This window comes from Mytilus trossulus, chromosome 6 (assembly GCF_036588685.1).
Source record: "Mytilus trossulus isolate FHL-02 chromosome 6, PNRI_Mtr1.1.1.hap1, whole genome shotgun sequence".
Classification (NCBI taxonomy): Eukaryota; Metazoa; Mollusca; class Bivalvia; order Mytilida; family Mytilidae; genus Mytilus; species Mytilus trossulus.
Window position 1 is genome coordinate 61,285,487 of NC_086378.1, and position 26,084 is coordinate 61,311,570.

The window sequence follows — 26,084 nt, forward strand, 5'->3', positions numbered from 1 at the left end:
CAATTTTTCAGATGATTAGATTTATTAACTCAAAACTTTATACTATTACTTGGATTGAAAACTCCCTTTTGATTTTGAATATGTTTTGTTTTATATCTTAAGTCTTTAAATACTTTTAGATTTGTGTTGGTATAATAACTATTTTTTTTTTTATTAAAAGCAAGTTCACATATGTTAACCGCCATATGTCTTTTATTTGGTTGGTATCTCATTTGGGGTATATCCAAGCGAAGAAACAGTTCAGAACAACACGTTGGATCATTGTATGCGTTCGAAGCTTATTTCTGGATTTACCTTCATCAGGTACGCGCAAGACCAAATATTTGTAACCCAATGATGTATAAGTACCGGTACAGTTGAAAAGCTATATGACAAAAATAACTTTAAAAAAACCAACTCCTTCTAAGGTCAACTTTGCATGAGGGAGTTGAAACCTTAGAGAGCCGTGGTGTAGTGGTTAGTGCATCGGACTACTAACACAAAGGTTCCTGGTTCGATTCCCGTTTGGGATGAAAATTTCAGGAACTCAATTTTCGGCTCTCCCTTGACACCATTTGCGAGTATGGTCTTGAGGAAACGATGATAGTCCGTCGGACGGGGACGATAAATGGCTGGCCCGTGTTAAGAGAGAGCCATATCTCTTGCACGTTAAAGACACCCTTGTAGATTTCGAAAAAGAGTAGGCTAATGCCGCTACAAGGCAGCACTCGCACCCGCAAAGTGGAAAGGGATTAATATAAGTTGTAAAACTTGTTTCCCAATCCACTATAAATAAATATGTTTAAACTAAAGTCCTTAGTTTCTTTGAAAATTTAAAAAAATTAAAATTTATGAACGGACATAGGTTTGTTATAAATCATGCCAGTACCGAAATACTGATTACTGAGCTGAGGTACCCTCGGGGACTGATAGTCCACCAGCAGAGGTATCGACCCAGTGCTGTAAAAAAAAAATGAAAACAACACGTTTACTATTAAAATCGGACACCAAATTTAGTCATCATCCGTTCCTTCCACATTGATTAATTACTGTAAACATCTTTTAACATTTTAAAACTAATATACCAAGAATTATACGTAAAAAAACCCTCATCTAGATAATTTCTGACGCCACTATCTCTTATACGTATTTTGTGCTAATAGATTACAGGTGAAAACTGTTACCGCTTTGATCACAATAATTGTTTGATATTTGAAATACTTCAAAATAGTTTGACATTCATTCATTATACTAAAAGACACTTGTAAAAGCATAGGGATGTGAAATATGATAATAATGTTTATTTTGGAAAGTGTTTCAGTTAAATAAGAATGATAACAAGCCAACGGTTTAAAGCAAAAATAGCTTTTGACATTTAAAATACTTGCTTTAGCATGTCCTTAAATTCACACTCGCAGATATTTGTAGAATACAAAAAGGGATTACTTATGAGCCGGTGAACTATTGCATGTCAATCTCTTTTGCTTTATTATATTTGTTTTGGATTAAAATTGCTAGTTCAAACCAATTTTATTTTTATTCAAAAATGTTATGGTGGGTTTTTGTTTGAAAGTGATGTTTGGTCTGTGGACCAATCTTGTTTATTCTGCTTAGTTAGTTGTTTTGGATGAAACACTCGCTGAATTCATTGAATATCTTGCAAAAATACACGATTTTATATGTGTCCTGTTTGTTAATAAACGTTAAATTTCACACAGCAGCTGTTCGACTGTCCGAACGGAGTTTACGGTCACTAATTGTGATTTTTTTTATTTTAGGAGCATTTTGATATGAGACTCTGTTGTTTGAGCTGTTAAACAGCAGTATACTACTAATGCTTTTATTTATAGATATGTATAGTGGTCTCAGTTTTGATGCTTTCTCACACGCTGTTTCTGGAGGTCATTTCTTCTATTTTTTGTTAATAAAGGGGCTTCTGAGAAAAATAGCCATAGAGTAGACCTTAGAAATATATGAATGAAGGAAATTTGTGGAAAATATCAATAAGACAGCTCACCATCAGTAGAAATGACAAAAAAATATATAGAGGTCAACATACATTATATATATATATATATATAACTTTTATCACGATGAATAATACAGCGATAACTCTCTTTTATCACGATGAATAATACAGCAATAACTCTCTTTTATTTCTCACTACTTATTCTACATGTTTTCTTGAGAAGAAGAAAAATTAAAAAAACCGGTTATTTCTTTTTTCATATAAATAGTTTTTCTAATAAAATTTTGCGTCACCACAAAAATTCTACATAAGAAATTTCTAAATGTTACATTTATACAATATACATAATATGTGCATAACCTGGACAATAAAATTGCTGAATGATAATACTTTGGATCATAGATATTCGTGGATTACTAATTGTTGTGGATTTCTTAGGCTTACGTGCACCATGAATTCAAGTGTCCAACAAAATACCAATATTCCATAAATCTGTTTGGAGAAATTGTTAAAACTATGAATTCAAGTTTCCATGATTTTTTTTTCTCAATCCACTAAAATTTGTAACTACGAAAATAAATGAATCTACAAAAGTGTCACATCTTATATCTTAAAATTCTGAAGAGCAAAACACATATATTAAGTTTTTTGATACAACAGTACAGAATTCTCAGGAAAACTGCCATATCTTCTAAGTTCTTTTATTTAGTTTTTAGTCTTTCTTTTCAAATCAACTGAAATGATTAATACAGGCTAAAAATTGAACAACCTCTTGAGGGCTATTGATCCACCCTCGATTCTTTAATCCACATCTGTGTATAACTAAGAATTGTTTTGCTCAAATAAAAAAAACCATATATATATTACAAGACAGGCTACTGTCAAATAAGTTACTTCTCTCGACATACAAAGCTTGATATATATAACAGCACCTAATGAAAAACAAGATAGGAGTCGCAATGCATATATATAACATGATAAGGGATGTAACAGACTCAAAACTGACAGCTCCATTTCACAAAGCATTTTTATTTAAATAGTATTAAGTTTTGTGTTGAAAGTTTTAACACTTGATTAGAATAAAAAGATGATATGTTTGTTTATAACACATCAATGAAAGCTATAAACTATTTGTTGTAAATGGTTTCAAGTTTTTTATTTGAAGTTAACTTAGAACGCACTAATTTTTTAAAACAAAAATGGTTTACACCTCTTAGAATCACATCTTTTCCCTGGAAAATATATTGAATCAAAAGTTTGTAATCAAAACAAGTTTTATGTATGGGCTAAAATATGTTTTTTTATGTTGATACATCTCTTTATTTCATTTCAAAATGCAAAAATATTCCTAAGACCCATTATCTACCCCTTACAAGCCACTCAAATAAAACTTGTTGTTCTTTTGAATTTTTTCTTTTGAATACAAGGAGTATCTATACTTTAATTTCTCTTTTTTAAATCTACAAAAAATTAATGAACAGACATAACAAATGTTGATTAAACAAGAATAGTATGTCATTCAACTTTATATAGGAGCTTCTTTGGCAGAGGAAAACTTTTAAACTTAACTTTAAAAAGAATAACAACAGAATTTAAAAAAAAACCCATTTCATTTGGGTTGGCCTTATGTCATATACAACTTCTCACCATTGGAACACTATTACTTGCGGTTACATCCATACAAAATGCATTACATATACATGTATATATAATAAACAGACGCAAAATATGCAGTGTTTGATTACTGGAGATATATCACTTTGTGAGAAAAAAAATTAGCACTCTGGATCGGTCTGCATTCTATTATTCTGCTCATTTATAACAAATGCATGTTTAATTTCTTAAAAGTTAATAAATATCATTGAGAAAATCGTTTATGAATGTTGTGTATATTTTCTTAATATAAGAATTAGTTTAGAAATCCGTTAATATGTATGAAAATTTAACAAACTTTTTATGTATAATCTAAGAATGACAATCATTGCTTTATGGTTTATATAAAGCATGTATCCTGACTAAAATAATATATCTACAGTAAAAATGTTCATGATTTTGTGAATTTGACTTTTGCCTCAATTCGAATTTTATTTTAAATTATAAGATCTTTATACAGGAACGTCATATAAATCCTTCTATATAGTTTATATTATAACAAGCCGTTTAAAGTATGCATCAATATTGTCATTACAACCAAAACCTTACATGTTTTAACCAATTAGCCACTGTTAAGGCACTCATCATTCATCTTTTTAAAGGACTGGTCATGTTTTTTTTAATATGGCTAGCCATTTTTTCGACTTCAAAAAACAGACTTATAAACAATTCATGACTGCTAAGAAGGCAACAATCAAACATGATTTAGATTTAAACAACTATAAAACGGATTGATCTTTGTAAAATTTGTCAAACAAATGTATGGTTTTGGTTGTAAAAATATTTGTCAATCCTGTGAAGCACAAAATTGAAACAATGTACAGGGTGCACTCTATCAGTTCATCATGTTTTGTGTACCTTTCTGTCATCATGGTTCATCTAATAACGATTGAATAAACAGTTTGGTCACCATCATATGAATGTCATAACAACTGATATTGATGGAGATGAATCCGTTGAATTATGTCTCGACAGTCCCGAAACACCCGTTTTATATTTTCTGTATCCACGGCACATGTAAAATGTGGATAGCAATGATGGACTGGGTTGTGATGGCCACCATGTTTACCTTCATCCGGTGGCATACTTATTCTCTGAAATAATTCAAACAAATTTCATATTTATTAATCATTTTAAAACACTTGTAATAAGAAAAGAAATTTCAATTTCTCAGTGTCATGAATTAATTTATATAACAAAAATACCGAACTCCGAAGAATATTCAAAACGGAAAGTCCGTAATCAAATGGCAAAGTCAAACGAGCTAACACGTTAAACTGAATGCCATCATGTAAATTCAGATTTTTTTAGGTTATTTTTATTAATGGGGAAAATTGACAGTACAAGGTTTATAATAATGAAAACTTTGTTTCACAATTTCTATAGTTTATACTGTGAATCATTCATCAATATTTTTAAATTCGCATTTTAAGACTTCACAGTTTTGCCACTTGCCAATGATTCACAATAATAAATGTCACAAAATTTTAATTTTTTAACGATGCTTTATATATAGATGTTATTTTCATTTTCTGCTGTTGAAGAAGTCTACTGTTGCTTTTTTTTGGTTGTTTGATACAATGTGTTAATTGTCTTCCAACAGGAATTCTTTTTTAAGATGAATATCTACATTATGAAAGGTTTGGTCTAATTTGATAAGATAATTGATATAGATAAATCACAACTTATTTTGACCTTTGCAAATGTCAGTAAAACAAAGGCATGTTCAGATGTATAAGATATTAAAGGGAATAACATTTTTAAAGATTTTTCTGACCAAGTAAGGAGATTTTTTTATTCTGACCAAGCATAATTGTCAGTTTTTTTTTAGATCTACTTATTTATTAATTAAATTACAGAAAAGAGTTTTTAATTCATGACAATTAATCTCTTTGATGACATGGAAATATTAAATCAAAGAACATGTTTTTGTATGATGCACAAGTAATTAAAATTAAGCATTGCCATAGTTTGTGAACTTGAAGCTCTACAACATTTAAGAGTAAAATATAATTTATGATGATGATCTATTATTTGTTAATCTTGTATTGATGACCCAGTTTCTCTCTATCATTAGCTTTTCCAAAACACAAACAAATTGCCATTGATATTACTGTTATCAGCATTTTTGAATTTGCGGTAAACTGTTTTTGCCAAAATCGAGGTGAGGTTAACATGTTAACAGACCACCTATTGTCCCCTTTTTCACATGATAAAGCCAGACAAACCAAATTGGAAAATATGAAAATGAGAAAAAGTAGAATAATTGCCAATAATAGTAGACAAGTCTCCAAAGGTGACCAAATGAAAAAAATTGAACAACTGTGGTCACCGCACATTCTTCAACCAAGAGCTAAACCCAAACATAGGCCATTAGAAACCCCAAATGACAAATGTAAAACATTGTTTAGCCAGCCTAGTAGATTGGTCCCTTTCGAAGGACACGATTCGTCACAATCAAGTGTGTAGTGTTCGCTAGATCTTTAGTTGTCTGTGTTGTGTGAACTTGTGTGTCGATTCGTCGCAAAAATTGAACGAAGCCAGAATTCTTCAGGAAATTTGCTAAACCAAATGACAAATTTCACTTCAAAACGGTCCCAGTCTTTTTAATCCACATAATCTTCGACTTCAATAAAAACAAAAACAAAAAATCTACAATAAAGTGGTTGGCATTATTTTCGAGTCGTTTGAAATCTTAATATGTACTAAGCCATTTCTAATGGTATAAATACTTTTTTAGTTTTCTTTTTTGATTGTCATTTTGAAGAAAGAACATACTAATAGACGTATACTCTGTCATATTTTTTCTATTAATGCAGCTCATCCCCGAGCACTTGTGTCTGAACAAAAATTACCATTAGTATATACTTTCAAGTATTTTACCGGTAAAACAGAAGAGGTAAGACAAAGTGAATGCGAGCACAACCGATCATTTACCATTCTATTTAGAGCTTGCTGAAGGGGCTTAGTGATTGCTCCTTGTGGTAGGTGCTTGGTAATTGCTCATTGCAGTAGGGGTTTGGTAATTGCTCGTTGCTTAATAAATTTCCTGTTCATAAAACTTTGAACTTTTCGAAAAACTAAGGATTTTCTTATTCAAGCCATAGATTACCTTAGCCCTATTTGGCACAACATTTTGGAATTTTGGATCCTCAATGCTCTTCAACTTTGGTATTTGTTTGGCTTTATAACTATTTTGATATGAGCGTCACTGGTGAGTCTTACGAAACGCGCGTCTGGCGTACTAAATTATAATCCTGGTACCTTTGATAACTATTTATTAATCATTTCAGTTTTCATTTTCTTTAGTATTTGGAATTGCACCTTTTTTGTACATAAATATGCATGTTAACTTGGTGAATTATGTGTTTTAGTCAGATTTGACAAAAATAACACACCACAAAAGGAGCCTGCATATGGCAGAATTTATCAAATACAAAACTAGTTTACTAGAAATGGACGTTAAAACAAATTACAATTGGTGAAAGTGTAACATAGTTTGAACTTGAAAAAAACCCTTACCAAGATCTTTTGAGGATTTTTTATTGGCTTGTTGCAAGGAAATTTTAGTCCCCTTGGTGAAAACAGTCTATTCCTTCGTCCCTGTCAGTTTTAATGCAAAACGCAATTCTTCGAATTTTATTTGTTTCGTTCTCATCCATTGTGAAATATTGGTAACTCTACGATAAGAATTACAATTCAATGACAATTTTATAAAAGTAGTTTCAACTGTCTGAAACTTTCATGTGTATAGTACTCAACTGCAAAGCCTCTGCATTCAAACTATGAAATGTACTTATGCTCATCCATTTACCATAGAAACTTATTATCATTTAGGCATGGGACTAGTATAAAAGTCCCAGTTTAGGATGTATTAAATATTGTTGACCTCTAGAAGATATTCATTTGTACATTTCAGATTTATTTTAAAAACAGTTTTAATACATCCTGTCCTTCAATTCTTAGTTTCTAGTATATAACAATCCTTCGTTTATTGTGAAAGAGAAGAGCAAGAACACATCAATTAGGCAAAAAATATTCTTTACTGGGAAAAAATGGGGTATCCATTCCGAAAGTGGCCTGTATTATAGTAAATTACACTCTTCCTACTTGCAGCATTAGACATGAAATGTCATGGTGTATAGCCACAACTCTACACACCTGCACTATCCCTACTTGTAGCATAAGACATGTTTTCTCATGGTATCAAGCCACAGCTCTACACACACGTGCACTGTCCCTACGTGTAGCATTAGACACGATATATCATGGTGTCCAACAACACCTCTACACACACGTGCACTGTCCCAAGTTGTAGCATAAGACATGATATCTCACTTGCACTGTCCCTACGTGTAGCATTAGACATGATATCTCATGGTGTCCAGCCACAGCTCTACACACATGTGGACAGTTCCTACGTATACCATTAGACATATCTCATGGTGTCCAGCAACAGCTCTACACACACGTGCACTGTCCCTACATGTAGCATTAGACATGATATCTCATGGTGTCCAGCCACAGCTCTACACACACGTGGACAGTTCCTACGTATACCATTAGACATGATATTTCATGGTGTCCAGTCACAGCTCTACTCACATGTGCACTGTCCCTACTTGTAGCATAAGACATGATATCTCAAGGTGTCCAGCCACAGCTCTACACACACGTGCACAGTCCCTACGTATGGCATAAGACCTGATATATCATGGTGTCCAGCCACAGCTCTACACACACGTGCACTGTCCCTACGTGTACCATTAGACACGAAATTTCAAGGTGTCCAGCCACAGCTCTACACACACGTGCACTGTTCCTACGTGTAGCATTAGACATGATATCTCATGGTGTCAAGCCACAGCTCTTCACACACGTGCACTGTCCTTACGTGTAGCACAAGACATGATATCTAATGGTGTCCAACCACAGCTCTATACACACGTGCACTGTACCTACGTGTAGCATAAGACATGATATATCATGGTGTCCAGCCAATCTAATCAGGTCAATAGATGTTCACCAAATTTTTATACGAATTGGTAGAAGCGTTTTAGACTTATTGTCCGACATGTTGATGATGGAGGAACAGACGACGTTATACCATAATACGTCCCGTAAACGGGCGTATAACAATAACAGTAAAAGGTTATCTGATTATAAAAAACTCATTAGGGTTTTCTCTTTGACTACAAGTTCTAATAATAAGATTCAACAAGTTTCTATTGTGTGTGATAGTGTTCTATCAAACGACATGAAACAGACCTTAAAAATCTCAAAACCTATAGCAATAACTTGTGAAACTTTTCTATCCATTTAATGGAATCAAGTGGTATATAGAATTATCTTTTTTACATATCTGTAAATAAGTCATGAATACTGTAGATTCAGAAACTACTCCAGAGGTTTTTAAAATTGGGACTTTGTGGTTATTCTAATAAGGAGAACTCTCATCCTGCTACTTATATGTCTGTTGTTGAAATTCCATATATCAATCTCACTTTTTTTTTATCTTCAAAAATTGCAGTACACACAATAATTTCTAAATTGGTGGTATTCAGTTGTATTTCAGTTGTATTTTTGAAGAAGACGTAGTTTGCCTTGGTTTTTGGCTAATCCATTTAAGTATATACTGTGATACTGAGATCTGTTGTGAATATCTTATGTAAAAATATCCATTAATTTGTAACCATAGTATTTTCGACAGGGACAAGTGCTTACTAGAGCCACAATGTTATGTTTCTATAATTCGTTTTAATGATACAGAAATTTATATATCCAGAGATTATACTGTATCTAGGAAACACAGTTGTCTGTGTTGATGACCAATCATTCAACAACAAGCATTCTGAGAGTATTGCATGGCATTACACAGTCCCCTAACAGTTAAGCATAAATTGTACTGGAACAAAATGCAAACAAGATCTATAACTTGTCATGGTGTAAACTACATGTATATCACAAATAACAAGTCAATCATAACGAAAAACAGTGTCGATTATTTAAGTGAATTACCTAGGACCAAAGACCATATCTCGGTACACAATCATCAGCATTGAGGACCTCAAAATTTGAACTTGAACTGTAACTTATCATGATAAAACAATATATCAAATATATGTCAGACAGACAGACAGACGTAGTGCAAATCTAAGGTCCCCTTTGACTTTGTCGGTAAGGGACTAATAGGCATTCTAAAAACACTTTAAAGGTTATGCTTTATCATAATCCTTACGAATAGCAGTCTAACATTTGAAAGCCAGGGATGTGTAAAAACAATGTACATATAAAAATTGGCTTTAAGAACAAAAAGGACCTCAAAAGAATAGCCACTATCTTCCCGTTAACTGTGTCTAGGGGAAATGAAAACCAAAGTTACCAAAAACATGAGTAGACTTAACTTCACTTTACATCACATGACTACAAATTTCACTGAAAAAATACTAATTTCATCTTTGAATACTGTAAATTCAGAAATTAATGCGAGGTTTTTATTATTGCGAAAAATGCGACGGAGTTGTCAACAAAATAATCTAAACTTGCATTTTGAAATATTTTATATGAATTTAACAGGATTTTTCTCAAAATCGTAATTAAAATCGCATTTAAGTCTAAAATGACAAAATCGCAATAATAAATGCATGTAATAATTTCTGCATTTACAGTATGTATATTCAATTCCACTTTCAGATTTGATTGGTGGTTATGTCCCTTAATCATCAGATTTTTGTGTAGTGTTAATATGTGGAGTGTTGTTTTGTCTTTTCTTCTGTTGGCAATGTATTGCATGTCTTTTTCTGATTGTGTTTTTCACTGCTTTCAGTCTTGTATCTTTTTACATTTTTCAAATTCCTTTTTCCATTTGTCAGTCAATCAACTTGACAAACCTTCTGATAATTTTGGGTAAGAAATTACTTATATAAAAAAAATAATAATATAACTTTACAAACGTAATAAACTGAAGGTCATAAACTTTAGCTCCCTATACTTTTACATTTTTTTTTATCAGATATTTTTTCTCACCTTTATTTGTTTATTTTCAGAAAAAGCAACTCTTTCTTATAAAAGTTTTAATAGTTTAAGATTTCAACTGATTACTTAAATAAAAGTTCATACAATTTGTTTGCTGTCTTTCACATTAGATCTGACATATTACACTACAATGTATATCTTAGGATATACACTGTCATTTACCAAAAAAAATGTGCAGTACTAAAATAGGTGTGTAATTTCCAAAACTGTTCTCTTGTCCTGCATTTGTGTATTTCAAAAATTGTGAACTGGTGAAACCTGACCATTCTTGTACAATTTATGCCCATCCAATAAAACAAGTTTTACCGCCACAAAAATTTGCAGCATTTTTTAAAAATTCCAAGTACATTAAAACATGTAATTTGTATGGTAATTCTGCATCCCTTTTTAAAAACAAAAATGTCCTGAATATATGTCAATCTTAAACAAGAGACAGGCAGACAATTTCTTTAACCACACTGCCCTTGTAAAACAAATCCGCCCATGTGGGCAGAAAAAAAATGCACAAAAAATAATAAGAGACTTACTCATATCCTATCAATATATTTTAGCAAATTGCATGATTGTATAAATAAGACATTTCTATCTGATATATATATATATCTGTCAACAAAATCATTGTAACAAATAGGTTACAGAAAAAAATTCAACCATAGCATTAACTAATGATTAAAAAAAGTCAACCTTAGCATACACCACTCAACAGATATAGTATCGTAACAACACTTTGTCAGTATTGGCGAATAACATGTTGTTTTGTACCCTGGTAAAACATCTTCCAGGCTTAATTTTATTATACTAGCAACTTTTTATGTACACCTGATCCATGGATTAGTCTTATTTAATCATACAAGGTTCCTTTATATTCAAACATCATCAGCAACAGAGACCTTGATAGTTTTGTGCCATCACTTAATAAGCAGCTACATATGATTGATTGGTATGCAATGCCACTTTCAGCACTATGGTGCTATCTTGTCGCAGTCAGTTTTTGCTGGTTGCGATTGAGAGAACCACCAACCTACTTAAGCTATGGGTAAAAATCTTGTCCTAATAAGCAACAAAGACATTTCAGTTATTACTCCCTTCATGTCAAATTCTTGTAACGAATAAGCTTCGGATTGTACATACATTCTTGGTTCCAGGATTATAATTAATACGACCAGAAGGCCATTCGGTCTACTTCAGTGACAGTCCAATAAAAATAGTAAGAAAGCCAAACAAGTATAAAGTTGAAGAGCATTGAGGACTCAAAATTCCAAAAAAGTGTGTAATACTCCTCAAATATATTTAAGATAGGAAAATTCCAAACTCTTATCAGATCTTTTCTCTAAAAGTAAACTTCCTTATGAAAAAATTCAAATATTTGAAACATCACTCTAATTTACTGCACTGCATGTCCAAATTTATTTATGATTTATCTTAAATATGCAAGTTTTATTGGGTATGAATTGATCCAAAAATATTTAAAAAAAACCAGCCCAAAAACACCTCTCATATATGGGAAGATGTAGCATTTTTTATTAATAATTTCATACACATGTATTGTACATTAAGGGTTAGATCCATGAGGGCAGGAATAAATATTTATCAAGGTGCCTACCACCCCTTGTTAGCATCCATCAATGTCACTGAAGCCTTCATAATTTGTCATTCTATCAAAACATATAGTAGGGTCTAACTAGTTATATGTTTATCCAAAACGTTCATTTAACAAAATGTTTACCTTTATCTTCATAAGGCTAGGATACCTTATTTTCACCCTAATTTGGGATACATTGCTTAATCTTGACTGGCTTAGTAAATTTGTGTAACCAATGTATGTTTTTATCACAAAAGCATGAGAATATGACAAAATGACATCATCATCAGGATACAAAACAACATGTGCTACCATAATGACCTAGGCATGCTTATACAATGGTTTCATGTCACATAGTTTATACAAGTGTGCAAATTTTACATAGACAACACACACATGCATTCACATTCATGTATTCCTCCACACAATTTCACTCACACGCTCACAAACAAACACAAACCTATTATTCATGTATTCATCAAACACTCATTAAAATCTGTGAATTGTTTGGCTGTAAATAGCCCACAATGAACAGACATATTCTGACCTTGTTTCAACATAAGAGCCAAGGCTATTGAAACAAGGCAGAGTCATTAAATGATATATGAAATCTCTCTCATCATTTCCAGCCTTACTGCAAATGTACGTCTACCACTAATTACTGGGTATATACTAGTAATTTACAAGTTGTTCCCTGATCATGCATACCTATAATATCTAAAGTGAATCATATTTATGCATTGTCCACCCCTCTTTTTTACTTCAGAAGCTAGGAAAGTTATCTTTATTTGACATTCCATGTATGTACAGTAAAACTGCCACTTTTTAATGTAGAGGAATTTCTTTTCTCAAATGTTAACTGGATCTCCTAATTATTTTTAAATCCATCTGATTTCTTCCAAATACTATGAATTATAAAAGTTATTGCTTGGAAATACCAATTCATAAGCTTATCACAAGTCAAATTTTTAGTAGTTTCATAAAAATAAAATCATGACTGGCGCCTTCCGATGAATTTGCCTCAGAACTTCAAGAATTTTTAATAGGAAAGAAGTTGACCTACATGTAGGTGAATATCCTATGTTAAAGCCCTGACAAATCTCAACAATGTCCAAAGCACTGTGAGGTTAAGATGTTAAGGTTAATGTATGGCAATCCGTTGATAACTTCATCTTAATAAAACATGACTAAGATGCTTGGGCTTAATAATAACTGTCATTCACCTACTGTCCAGTGGTCATTTATTAATCCCAAAGAAAATATACCTGAATGTGCACATGCAATTAATTGAATGTTTTTTTTGTGCAGTAACTTCAATATTAATAGTACAGGACCCATTTGATGACTTATTACATATCAATATTTACAAAAAATAATTTCCTTGATTGACTGATGCTGTTAACTTATGAATGTCCTGTGGCAAATACTTGAGAAAGCTATTTAATGAATTGGCCCATTTCCATTGATTTTTTTCATTTCGTCTAAATCCATAGTTATGTCAGGTATGGGAGGGATCATTATTTTTTACGCCACTACATATTTAATCAAACCATCCAAAGCAAGATTCTGTCAAAACAAATGCCCCTAAACAAGTTATTCTCTTCTATATTGTTTTCCAATTACCTGATAAATTATAGGTCATCTCCTTGGTGTTTTTCTACTTTTTATTCTCAATTCCTTAAAATAAGTCTTCCTTCACTAATGAAGGCCAAAGAAAGTGATTGGGTAACATAGAATTGCTCATCCAAAATAGTTGTCAAATTGACTGTCGATATAATTTTATACCATTAATGATTAGGATTCAAAACTTGTATATTACATTTTAGAATAATAACTTACTATTTAAACTACTTGCACAATTTATAGAACAAAAGTAAATGTCAAATTTCATCAATCTAACTTCAGTAATCAAAGACTCAACTTTAAATTCTAAACTGCCTTTTTAGATTAATTTTTAAAACTGAAAATTTCTGTTATTAGAAAATTATTTACAACTACATCCTGTACATGTGAATTTTGAGTTACTTCTGTTAAAAGCATGATGTGAATAAAAGGCCTTTATGAGACAGCAATTTAACAACACAAAAAAAACATATGACATTTAGAGGTTAATATGCCTACACTAATTTTATCGTGAAAGTCTTGTTGCAAAAATCTAGTTCTTACTGCCATTTAAAAAAAATAATGGGAATTTTTAAGACATCACTCAAAAATGTTTCAGTCTATTTCTAAGGCTGCAAATTTTTGCAAATGTTGTCTAGAAAAAAGTCATTATAAAAAAATATCAGATTATGATAAATTTGTAGAAATCATCGATGGTGGATCTTTTCTGTATCTTTTTTACATTTTAAAATATGTTTGAAAAATTTTGATGGTAGTAAACATGTATCTCCTTTATTTTTGAGCGCCTTGATTGGCAATTAAAATATTTGATTTCTTGGGTTGTTTTTGTATCCCTTTAATTTAGTTAAAAATATTTTAAACACACCTTTTTATCAGTGTACATTGATTTTATTTCTGCAGTACATTTTAAAAATTCTGTCCATTCAATTCTGAGCCCATTTTTGACTTGCAATATAACCAAGGCTTGAAAGCTTCTAAAAATATGCTGTTGCCCTTGAGTGGAGTAGTATTTTAAGTCTTGTCAATAGCAGATTATAGATTTAGTATTAACTACTCAAAATATTTGTTAAAAATTTTGCTTACAAAGTGATGCAAAACATTATTTGTAACTGGACTTTTACAACATTACTTGGTCCAAATGAGATTTCAACTTACAGGTCATTAAAGCAAAGCAATAAGAAAACTCTCTGTCCTCAGAAAGGTTAAAAAACCTCTGTTGACAAGATTCAAAGAGTATTTTGCAGTATTCAACATGATTTTATAATAATCAGAACACCAAACTTATAACAACTATACCGAACAGTGATACATTATAATTCTACAGAAGGAAAAAAATGAATTGAAAAAATAAAGTTAAGGCCAATTGTCTCTAATAAACGATACACTTTTATGTATGACAATGCTATGAGTTATGGATGGTACATGTATATGAAGATCCACTGAAAGAAACAGAAAACGATAAACACGATTTTCTTGATTATTACTAAGATCTTCACACATGGTAAACATATACATTTGCAGTAACTATACAGTACATAAACAAATAACAGTTAATACATATGGACATGTATATATGATGTACAATTATTAATGCCAATCTTAAATTCTATTTCTTTTTTCTCAACTTAAAAACAAAATTATGTTTTTTCACTAAATCTGTACAAACAAAAATTTCTTTTGTGTATGTTCAGTTTATTGAATGCAAGGTCTGTTGTAATAATAACCCAAGTAAGTTGCTAATAACATTTTGTTCACAGAAAGTCAGAAATATACTACCTTAAAATGAGAGCACTGCCAACCATTTGTTTAAACATCACTTGGATATTTGCCTTTAAGTCTTGGGTAAAATATATGGCTAAAACAAGCTTAATAAGTTCTTTCAGCAAAAATTACTAGGGTTGTAAATTTCTCATTCAAATATTAAGAGCACTTGTCTAAGATTCCTGGCTCTATTAGTCCTTAAAATGAAGTTCAGAACATACATGTTTTTTTATAGAGAGTTTAATGCCACTCGTCTTTCTGCAACCTTGGCTATATCTGTTGATGGAGGAAGCAGAAGTAAATCAGAAAACCAATAACCGTAGCAGTAAAATGGGTTACAAACAAAAACAAACCTCCACAATAAAGAGATCTTCACTTTTAGTTGTGTACTGGTTTTAGAAAAATGTCCAAACAATTATCACATAAATTTATTGCTTTATGTATATTTATAATGAAATAGACGACAAAATGTTACAGGGGTAACTGATATCTCTAAATAATATTGGCATCACTGACAACCAGGCAAATTTTTGTAACAGTTTCAATTTAGAAAATGTAAAATGCTGATGGAAAATCAAAATTATTTATACATTATTCAGATTTTTCTTCAAATTGAAATTAAATAATGAAATAGATTATCTAAAATCAAATGAAAATTAATGGAACATTCTGTGACTAAAATGTCAGAAAAATTGTGTGCAAAATTTTCAAGTTTCATAGAAGCAAAATATCTAAAACTAATGAGAGAATGAGAAACATATGTGTATATGCATTTTCTACAGATGTGAGCACAAAATATATATCATGACAAAGATCTGAATAACAAAATGTTTCAGGAGGGATAAAACCCCCAAAGTTATTACTTATAATCTTCACTGCTCTTATCTTCCTGTTTTTGCCGTCTTTAACCGGACAACTTTCCAAGCAAAAACATTCTTGTGGTCATGCAGTTACAGAAGTATGCATAAATATGTATCCAATCAGAATTAAGAATAAATATGCAAGAAATCTTTAAAATTATCCAATCAAAGCACTTTTACAACTGAAATAAAATGATCACAATGCACATTCTTCAATGAAGTTATTTGTTGATGTACTGTAGAAAACAAACATATTCTCACTAAAGAGTACAATTATAGGACCGAGTTCAGTGTAGTCCCATCCACAACTGCCCCCAGACAGTTGTATAAAGCACTTTCTATAACAAATCCTTGATGAGGTTTAACGGTAAGCGATCCTGGTACTATACACTGTAAGTTGTCCAAGTGTGTACAGTATTTATACAATGTACATGTTAAATCTATACACAAGCAATTCTTTTTTATATCACGCCATGTGTTGGTCTGTTCCCACAACAGGGAAACAGTTTTGCTAAGTTTTATATTGAAGATCACAGTAACTCATATTGACGCAGATGCATTCTCTGAATGATGTCGCGACAGTCGTTGAATACCCTCCGAATGTTCTCTGTATCAACAGCACATGTGAAGTGTGGATAGCAGTAATGTCGACCCTCTCCACTTGATGTGCTTATCCGCTGAAAAGTTAAAAAGAAATAAACATCACTCCATGCCTTGTTAGAATCAACAACTCAACATCAAAATTAGCAAAAACTTACATGAAACATAGATTTACTTCAATACATTACTTAAGTGGTATATGCTAAGGTTATAAAACAACTTGTGTTTTATATGGACATGTGAGGTAGACATCAATGAGACACTGTAGCCCAACACAATATATTAACAAGAATGTTAATGGTAAATAAAAATCTGTGTGACAGGTAATTATCAAAATGTTACATTTTTTATTACAAGAGATTATTTTTCCTTTTCAAACCCCCATCTAAACTGAAAATAAAAAGTTTTCTAGATATAACAATTTTTAAGAAATATTTAGAACAATAATCTGATACCTGTGATATCTAAAGTAACTTGCAACCATGTGAACGATTTTTTTCTGAGATAATTTTTTTCAGTTTTCTATTTTGTTTCAATGACCATGATGACCAATGTATTTGAACAGAATTGAACACCAACTATCACCCCACATAGATATACCAATATCATGTACAACACTGACTTAATATTTTCATGTCTATATTCTCCTTACAGATGCAGTTTACACTATTTTCTAATCTTTTAAATCTAATTATGTTGCATATTTCATTAGATTGCTTCATCAATGACAATATTTGGCCTACAGTCAAACCTTTATTTAAGGGTCATCCTAACAAGGGAGACGAGTTTTGATTTGAGTTATAATTTATTTTTACCACAGCAGGAAAAGCAGAAAGTGACCTGGGAATATAGGTTTTTGTTAAATCAAAAGAGGTTCAATTAATGACAAAATTTCAAGTCTAATAAGTATCCAATAAAAAAAATGTTGCTTACTAGAAATATATAAATAACATTGGATCAGAGCTCTTCATCTTTCTTCTGGAATTTTATTTACTATTGATCTTGTAAGACTCCATAGTTATGCATTTTGGATATATGCAAACTTCCGCTTAATTGCATATTTTTTTTTATGACAATGCTATGCAAATAGGCAGATTTAACTGTACTTATACAATGTATAAATACTAATTAACAACTTCAAAATATCATATTTTAATAAAATGCTGGTGTAACTGTCATCAAAGTCCAAACAAATTAATTACCTTAGTTGCAATTTGTTTGTCTATGTTTTCCAATATATCATGTGAAATACCTTTAGTTTAAAAGACTAAATTTGACACCTATTAAATTCTTTGACCACAAATGAGTTTTTATCAAACTTGAAATTATACACATTTCTTTTTTTTATTCAAATTCAATGCCTCAATTCAAGTACTTAAATAAGAACAAATTAAATGCATACCAATAATTGGCATGGGAAAATGAAAGTAAGCAATTTTTTCCTTCATTGTAAACATTGCTTTGTATTATCAATGTAACATAATTAGGTAATATCCTGTTTGAGTTATTTCCCTTTGTTCATAAGTGTAGGTCCATACATTTTTCAAAACATATTGCAACTATTGTATCATTTACTTTACAAAAAGTACACATACATGTTATTAGTAAATACAGTGTCCCAATTTATTTTCTGACTTGCACAAGTAAAGAATGTTCACCCTTATTCAAGTATGTTATTTGTCCTAGACTAGCACAAGCTAAGAAAGCTAACCAGCCAGAGTGCAATCTGTATACACCAATAAAATCAGGACATGTATATATGTCAAACAAATGGTAAACCTATGTCAACAAAACCAATATAAATCTAAAACTTATCAGTCATTTTATACACAAAAAAATTGTCAATTGTATCTCAAGCTATTTAAGTAAAGTCTAAACAACTGTTATACTTTGGAATGTCAGAATAACAGGAGAAATGAAAGGGTAACAAATTAACCCCATTCACTTGCTGACAAACTGTGAAGGGATGAACTATCAGGAGTATTGCACCAAACTAGGATTCCACAGCATCCTTTTACATGTTGCTATAAACAGAACTTGACATTATGCAAATGCGTTATCATTAATTATAAATGTCAATATAACTGTTAATTTCTAATGCCCAATGTTGTCAAGTATAAACCATTTGGAATGGTTAAATAAAGGTCTATAAGCTGGCTCAAAATTCAAACATTGATGAGCAACTGCAGCATATTTTCAAACAGTTCATTTCCAACACTCCACTTTACTAAAATACTGAAAAGATCAATGAGTCTTTCTGCAGTTAAATCTTGACTTTCAAGGACTTTTAATGACTGTTAATGACTGTCTATGAATGTCTGTGACTGGACTTTACACAGACCAGTTTCTGACAGTTAAAAACAGTACATTTTTGTTCAATTCTTTCATAACTGAAGTGTTTAGAACATTTACTATCCAAGAAGATCTTGAATGGTCAGTATTGCATTAACAAAGGATAAATCACAGAACTTGCAAGATAATGTTGATGTTTTTACACAATTGACGTGGCAATTTTTAACTACCAAATTACATTTACAGTGGGCTAGGCAGTAATTATGTGGCATTTAACCATAACTTGAAGTTCATACTTAACTCTTGGACTTCTAGTAGGACATTTAGAATGTACAATTTGAACACTTACCCACATACAGAAGTTTTTACATCAAGAAGACAGAGGAACAACAGTATTACAATGTAAATGACCAATTTTAAATTTGTCAACGTTTTCTTTCAATCCTTGCAAACATTGATTTCCACATTTTTTTCGTTTTTTTTTTTTATTAAACTTGTTATAAAATCATTAATGTAATGATAATGAGCAAGAGAGAAAAGGTAGCAAACAATGAACTATGATTGTCTTTCATAGGGAATCCAGATTTACTTCTTCTGACAAACCCTCAATAAAAATAAATAAATATCTTTTTTCTTAAACATGAAAAAATAGTTAGTTTTTTGTTCTTTTTAGGATCAATGTTTGACTTGAGACCAACAGCTTCAAATACTGCATTTACTTAAAAAGAGAAGGAAAAATACATGTGTGATAAGAAAATATACTCTGCTTTGTAATAGATAACGTTCTGAACATGACGTACAACCCTGTAACACTATATTGGAGGGCATTCCACCCCATCACAACACATTGTTTTTCAGTCAAAACTGACAGTCATTTTGGGTTATTTTGAAGCTATGCGGTATTTAGGTTTGCTCATTGTTGAAGGCTGTATGGTGACATAGAATTGTTAATCGTCTCTTGTGGAGAGTTGTCTCATTGGCAATCATACGACATCTTCTTGTTTTTACAAAGTCTTTGTTCTTGCTCTTGAATTCTTAATTGCTGAAAGCAACATATATCAATGTATGAGGCAACCAACCATGATAGTCAAAACATTTGGAGTAATAAAACATCCAACTTAAACAGATTTAACATATTTAACACAACAATAAAAGTTCGGGAAAAAAATCAACAGAAGGGAAACAAGGAAGAAAGTAACAAATGTAGAAACATTGTCTTACAACTGAAAACTCACCACTTCAGACATTCTATATCCAGTTATAAGCTAATGTAGCACATAAAGCAAAATAAATAATACACAAAAATATGTTAACTAAAACAGAATGAAAACTTACAGCAAATAAATGAATAGTTTCTACAAAAATATCAAATTATGGTGGCACCTGTTGACTAGAAATCTAACTAGCTTTAGCAAATAATATCAAATAATAGAGCCTATTGCTGAGAGCATATTTGAGCCTGAAGCACCTTGCCAACTTTTGATACTATTGATTGTTGCTCGTTTAAAAAGCTTCTACAGCATGGAAAGGCATTGTGAAGTTGTAGCAAAGTACTGTGGATTCATTAGTACTCATGGGATATGAATTTCATGGATTTCGTGGGTTGAGATAAATCATAAATTTAAATGTATAACAAAGACCAAAATTTTCTATATGATGGCAAAATCACCTCATAAATATAATAATACAATGATTTTACAATCTATCCTCAATCCATGAAATAAATAAATCCACAGTATAAGATAAATATAAAATAAATATATGCATCTTTATGTGATCTAAGAAAACATGAAAAATGCATATATTCAATCTTCTGAGTGGTTTTGAAATGGTTGATATTTTTTAATGTATTTAGAATTTGCATCTATTTGATGTCTTCTATGAATAGGTAATATGACGAAAAATTAGAAGAATGGCATAAAAACGTAAAATACTGCAACTACTACTATTCTAATGGTTCTATTTAAAATATATAGCTATCTGAAAACATATATTAAATTGTAAATCATGTGAAAAGAAAACATTGAAAGCCAGCAGAACATGTCCTCACTGTTTTCTGTGCTTTAATTGTGAGATGAGAAGCTACATTGGTAAATGCCTTTGTATAAAAATAGCATTTCATTAGAATTTAAAAAGATTTAGAGTAAAATCAAAATTGAACATGTTTAATAAAATGAAATACGATCTAAAACTAAAGACACCAATCTAAAATTCTAAATCATATCAGAATGATACCAATATACGACCAAAACATTTTCAATTTTTGCGGTCGTATAAAAATTGTCTATATATTTTGTTTGTGCATTGACCAATGAAATTGATAACAAATTTTTTTAAAAAACCTAAATCCACTCAATTTTGGTAACCACTCTACAAATTCTAATAACTACCAGGGTCACAATGACAATTGAATGAAAAATAAAATATAAAAGTAATTTTGGAGTTACTTAAAGTTTAATGACATCACTTCAAATGCTAAAAGTTCAAACCAAGCTTGAGAAAGTTTTATTTAGTACTACAGGTGTGTATTAATATAATACTTGTGTGCAATATCACTTCTAAATAAGTATATATTTAATCTAATGGAGTGAGATTAAGTAAAGAGAAATTTTACTGCAAGTTCTTACCTAATTTTCATTGTTGTTAAATAAAATTTCTCATGTTATTGCAGTCATTCCAGTGAAGGAAATATCTATATCCTTTTCTTGTGGAAAAATAAACGACGCGACTTATTCTTTCTTGAATCCGAGATAAGTAATCAAGGACTATAATAACCAGATTGTTTCAAATTCCTCAGAAATCTTAAATCCTTTTTAACTCATTCCATGTAAAGCAATTTTTAGGTCCAATCTAATTGTAATGTTGATATCTTCTATATATTCTTCAGGACATTATACTTATCATATTTATAGGTTCAATGGCATGCATTTGACACAAGACATTTGTTCTGCACAAGAACCATAAGCCTTGATATCATTACATTTGTACAAGAAAAATAACTCTCGGTTAAAAAAAATACCATTCTGATGAATTCAAATTAGCAATGGTGTACGATGCTTTGGATTTATTTCTTATTTTGGGGAGGGTCAGGACGAGGGTAGTACAAAGTTACATCTTACTCAAAACTGTAATCAACCATTATATATAACAACTCCCCATAACATATAGGCTGGCATGAACCGACAGATAAGGCTATGAGTTAAATATACAGTAGATGCTCGCTCTCACAATTAAAGCAGACATAACAGCCGAATGTAAGCCAAGTTGACATCACACTACAAATAGAACCTACCAAAAATTCATCACGTATGAAATATTTTGCTCTAACAACCTCTGCGTCTTCCCCTGGATCTACACAAGCTGAATAATAAAAGTATAATTATAACATTACTTATTGTACAATGCATTCATTGGTCAACTCCTCTCTATTTCGTTTAAATAATATTTTCTGGTAATTATATCATGTATATATCAAAGTTCAATGATTAATTATAAATATGTATTACTATCTTGCTTTTATATGTAATTAAACAATCATTATGTTCTCTTTTTTTGTATTGTCTGATGAGTATTATGAAACCTTTTTTTTATAACACAGTGTTGCTGTCTCATAATTGTGTATCCCACAACAAATACTGACCACGACAGAAGACATTGAGTGTGATAATATATTTTGGGCTTTTAAAACTGATATACTCCTTTAATAATGACTGCAACTGTGCTCACTGTAAAGTAACATTCTTTTAAATCATAAATGTATAAATTATACCATTTCATTTAAAATTTAAAACACATGTTACTTTTTCAGGTTGTAAAAAATGTACATGATGTCAGTATTTCATCTTTTTGCACTGGTATATTCCTCTGCTTTTTGTGTTTTTTGCTGTACACATACTGATTTGTGTTAAAGATGGATGGATATCCTATATCCTTTCTTTTCTATTGTATGGCATCATTGGTAACATTTTTTGTGACATTTTAACACTAAGATGACCCTAATATACCATACTGATTGTATGACCATACTTGGTTTTTAATGTCAGAGTTCAAATAATGTCCATACATTGTTTGTTTTTTAATATCTCGGTTCAAATAATAGTTTTCATCAATCATCATAGGTCCTTCTTGAAATTCAATAAATAATAATAAATGTTCAATGATCAAAATAAGGATTATGATATATTAGTAATGATAAAACTAAATAATAATAACAAACATGCAGGAAAAAACAAAACGAGCAAATAAACATATAGACATCTTAATCTAGTACAAAGATGTATGCATTGGTCAAGACATCAGAATAGAAAAATTGTAGAAACTAAGCGCCTTAAATGTTAAGATCAGACTAGAAGTCTCTTTCGTTTCCAGTAAAATATTGCAACTTGGATTTTTATATATTCTATGATCTATATGGTATAATATAGTTACAGATAATTTCAGGTTGATTTTTACAGAAGCTTTTTTTAATAAGGTACTGCTGGTTCATTTATTGTAAGAATACATGTACCAATTTTCATGGATTAATTAAAACTTGTATTTTTATGGATATTTGATATTGTGGTTTTGCCAAAGTCTGCAAACACAACTTGTTTTTTTTAACTTTTGGGTGCAACAATTCCCTAAAAAGCATGAATTCTGGTATCCCATGAATAATTTCACGGAAAAGATTTAAACAACAAAGTTCAACAACAATAATACATGGACTATTTCTCACTTTGAACCCATCTATGATTTGGAGGGTAAAAATCAAGATTTGATAGGTCTGTGTTTTGGTTTTCTAGGAATATGAAAATAAAATAGACAAAAATAAAATAGAAATAAATATAAAGTAAACTAAACAAAAGCAAATCAAACTGTAATAAATGAAAGCATAGGTGTCAAACTTCATACCTCCAAAAAGGAAATCTCTGTCCCATAAGGAATTTCAAGTCCGGGTATTAGATTAGTTTATTATTGTACTTTTTACAGTTGATTTTTAATATTTCTTTTTCAATCAATATTCAAATAAACACATCTTTTGTAATGCATGTACAAATGATTAGCAGTTTCCCCAAAACTAACTCTCAAAACATTACGATGATGATTTTCATTTTTCTTTTTTAAATAGGGATGAGACTCCAATTGACACCTGAAGACTTGACACCTATGTCAAACAAACTAAAGCAGTGATGTAAAATAAAGACAATGAAAATGATAACTTGTGTACCTGAATACACAAGAGTTTCTCAAATTGTTGGCCATTAATCGACCAGAAATTATTTCATCTTAAGACACTGAAAATTGTCTTTTACAATTAACATAACAAAATGTCATTGATTAGTATTACCATTATGCTTCAAACATATATATGAATTAATCATGTGCAGCTAGATATAGATATAGCTAGATACAATGTTAAATATCATTTCTGATTTTTTTTAAACGTCCATTGAAACTCAAATATACATCAACCACTTATAAGCTTAATGCATAGTTTCAAATTGGGATATATTTCTCTAAACATTTGTTTTAAAAGCAAGCAACTTAAGAACTGTTGTGATGTATCCATCTTTTTTTTTAAATGTGACAAAATAAAAGTGGCATTTAATATTTAGACACATAATGAAAATTCAATTGTAAAAGCATTCGTTGTTTCCAGCGATTAAAAAGATTAAATCTTACTTTAATTTTAGACATAAACTGATCAACCAATAGAATTAATAAGCAGTTAAAAGCAGCATAACATTACAGTTAGTTTATAACATCCCATTCCAAAATTATAATGCTTAATCAAACATATAATATCATGAATATTTTCGTCCTGACAATAATATCTTACCATCATTAGGTATTTGGTATCGTTTAAAGTCTGGGAAATAATCTTCAAGCTTTGATTTGCCAGCCTTAATTTTTTCAGCTAGAAGGTCTTGTTTGTTTAAAAATAATATAATGGAGATTGTTCGTAGCCACCTGAAACAGATAAAAGATATGTTTTAAATTGGTTAAGAACAGCATAGATTAAAGCAAAAATGAAATTACTTTTCGTAATTCATAAAATTGAAGAAGAGTCACAGAAGAATCACAGGATTAGGTCATAAAACTTTGCGCAGTGCTCAGAGCACAAAAATCATGCTTAAAACATTACGTCGAATATTTTGATTGGTTAATTTGGAGTATGAGTACAAAAATCTGACTTGAGAGTTTTAGGACTGCTAGGCCAGATCTTTTAAATATATATGCATACATATATCAAAGTAGATTAAAAATTGATACTGCATAATTAACAACATCGAAAGCTAATGTTTCACACTTTTTTGGCCACATTATCATAAATTCAGAAATAATTGTATGCATTTATTAACGCAATTTCAACATGACAGACCAAAATGTGAAAATATATTTAGAGAATACAGGAAAAGCTGATATGTATCAGATTTTTGAATGCTAGTTATTAACAGCAATAGAAACCTCACAATAATTTCCTTATTTACAATAGGTACATATATATACTATTTATTCTAAGCGATAGATATATTGCCTGTATCAAGTTGGGCTGTTTGGGTAACATGTTTTGATTTTTGTTATTTTTGTATACTATTCCTCCAAAGAATGATTAGTTGGTGAATGGTGTGATCAATGTTTTTTGTAATGCTTGGTCACCTTTTCATGTGGTATACCAATTATAAATCTTGATTTTGTATCAGACCTTTGAATACACTTTTTGCCGAAACCTAGGTGTTGCTCAATTTGT

At 30.8% G+C, this 26,084-nt stretch overlaps 1 protein-coding gene across 4 annotated transcripts in view; it reads right to left on the minus strand.

The window, feature by feature from the left end:
• Positions 1-799: 799 nt before the first annotated feature.
• LOC134721635 (guanine nucleotide-binding protein G(s) subunit alpha-like) overlaps positions 800-26,084 on the minus strand; it is a 53,469-nt gene continuing 28,184 nt past the window's right edge. The window contains exons 9-12 of one of the 4 annotated variants that reach the window (XM_063584758.1): positions 25,173-25,303; positions 22,647-22,714; positions 20,590-20,619; positions 800-4,695 (exon numbers count right to left, since the gene is read on the minus strand). In XM_063584758.1, coding sequence (XP_063440828.1) covers positions 4,525-4,695; positions 20,590-20,619; positions 22,647-22,714; positions 25,173-25,303 — 400 coding nt within the window. In that variant the 3' untranslated portion in view covers positions 800-4,524. Of the gene's footprint in view, positions 4,696-16,014; positions 17,140-20,589; positions 20,620-22,646; positions 22,715-25,172; positions 25,304-26,084 lie in introns of those variants that run through there. The other 3 variants (XM_063584759.1, XM_063584760.1, XM_063584761.1) reach the window with 3 other exon arrangements.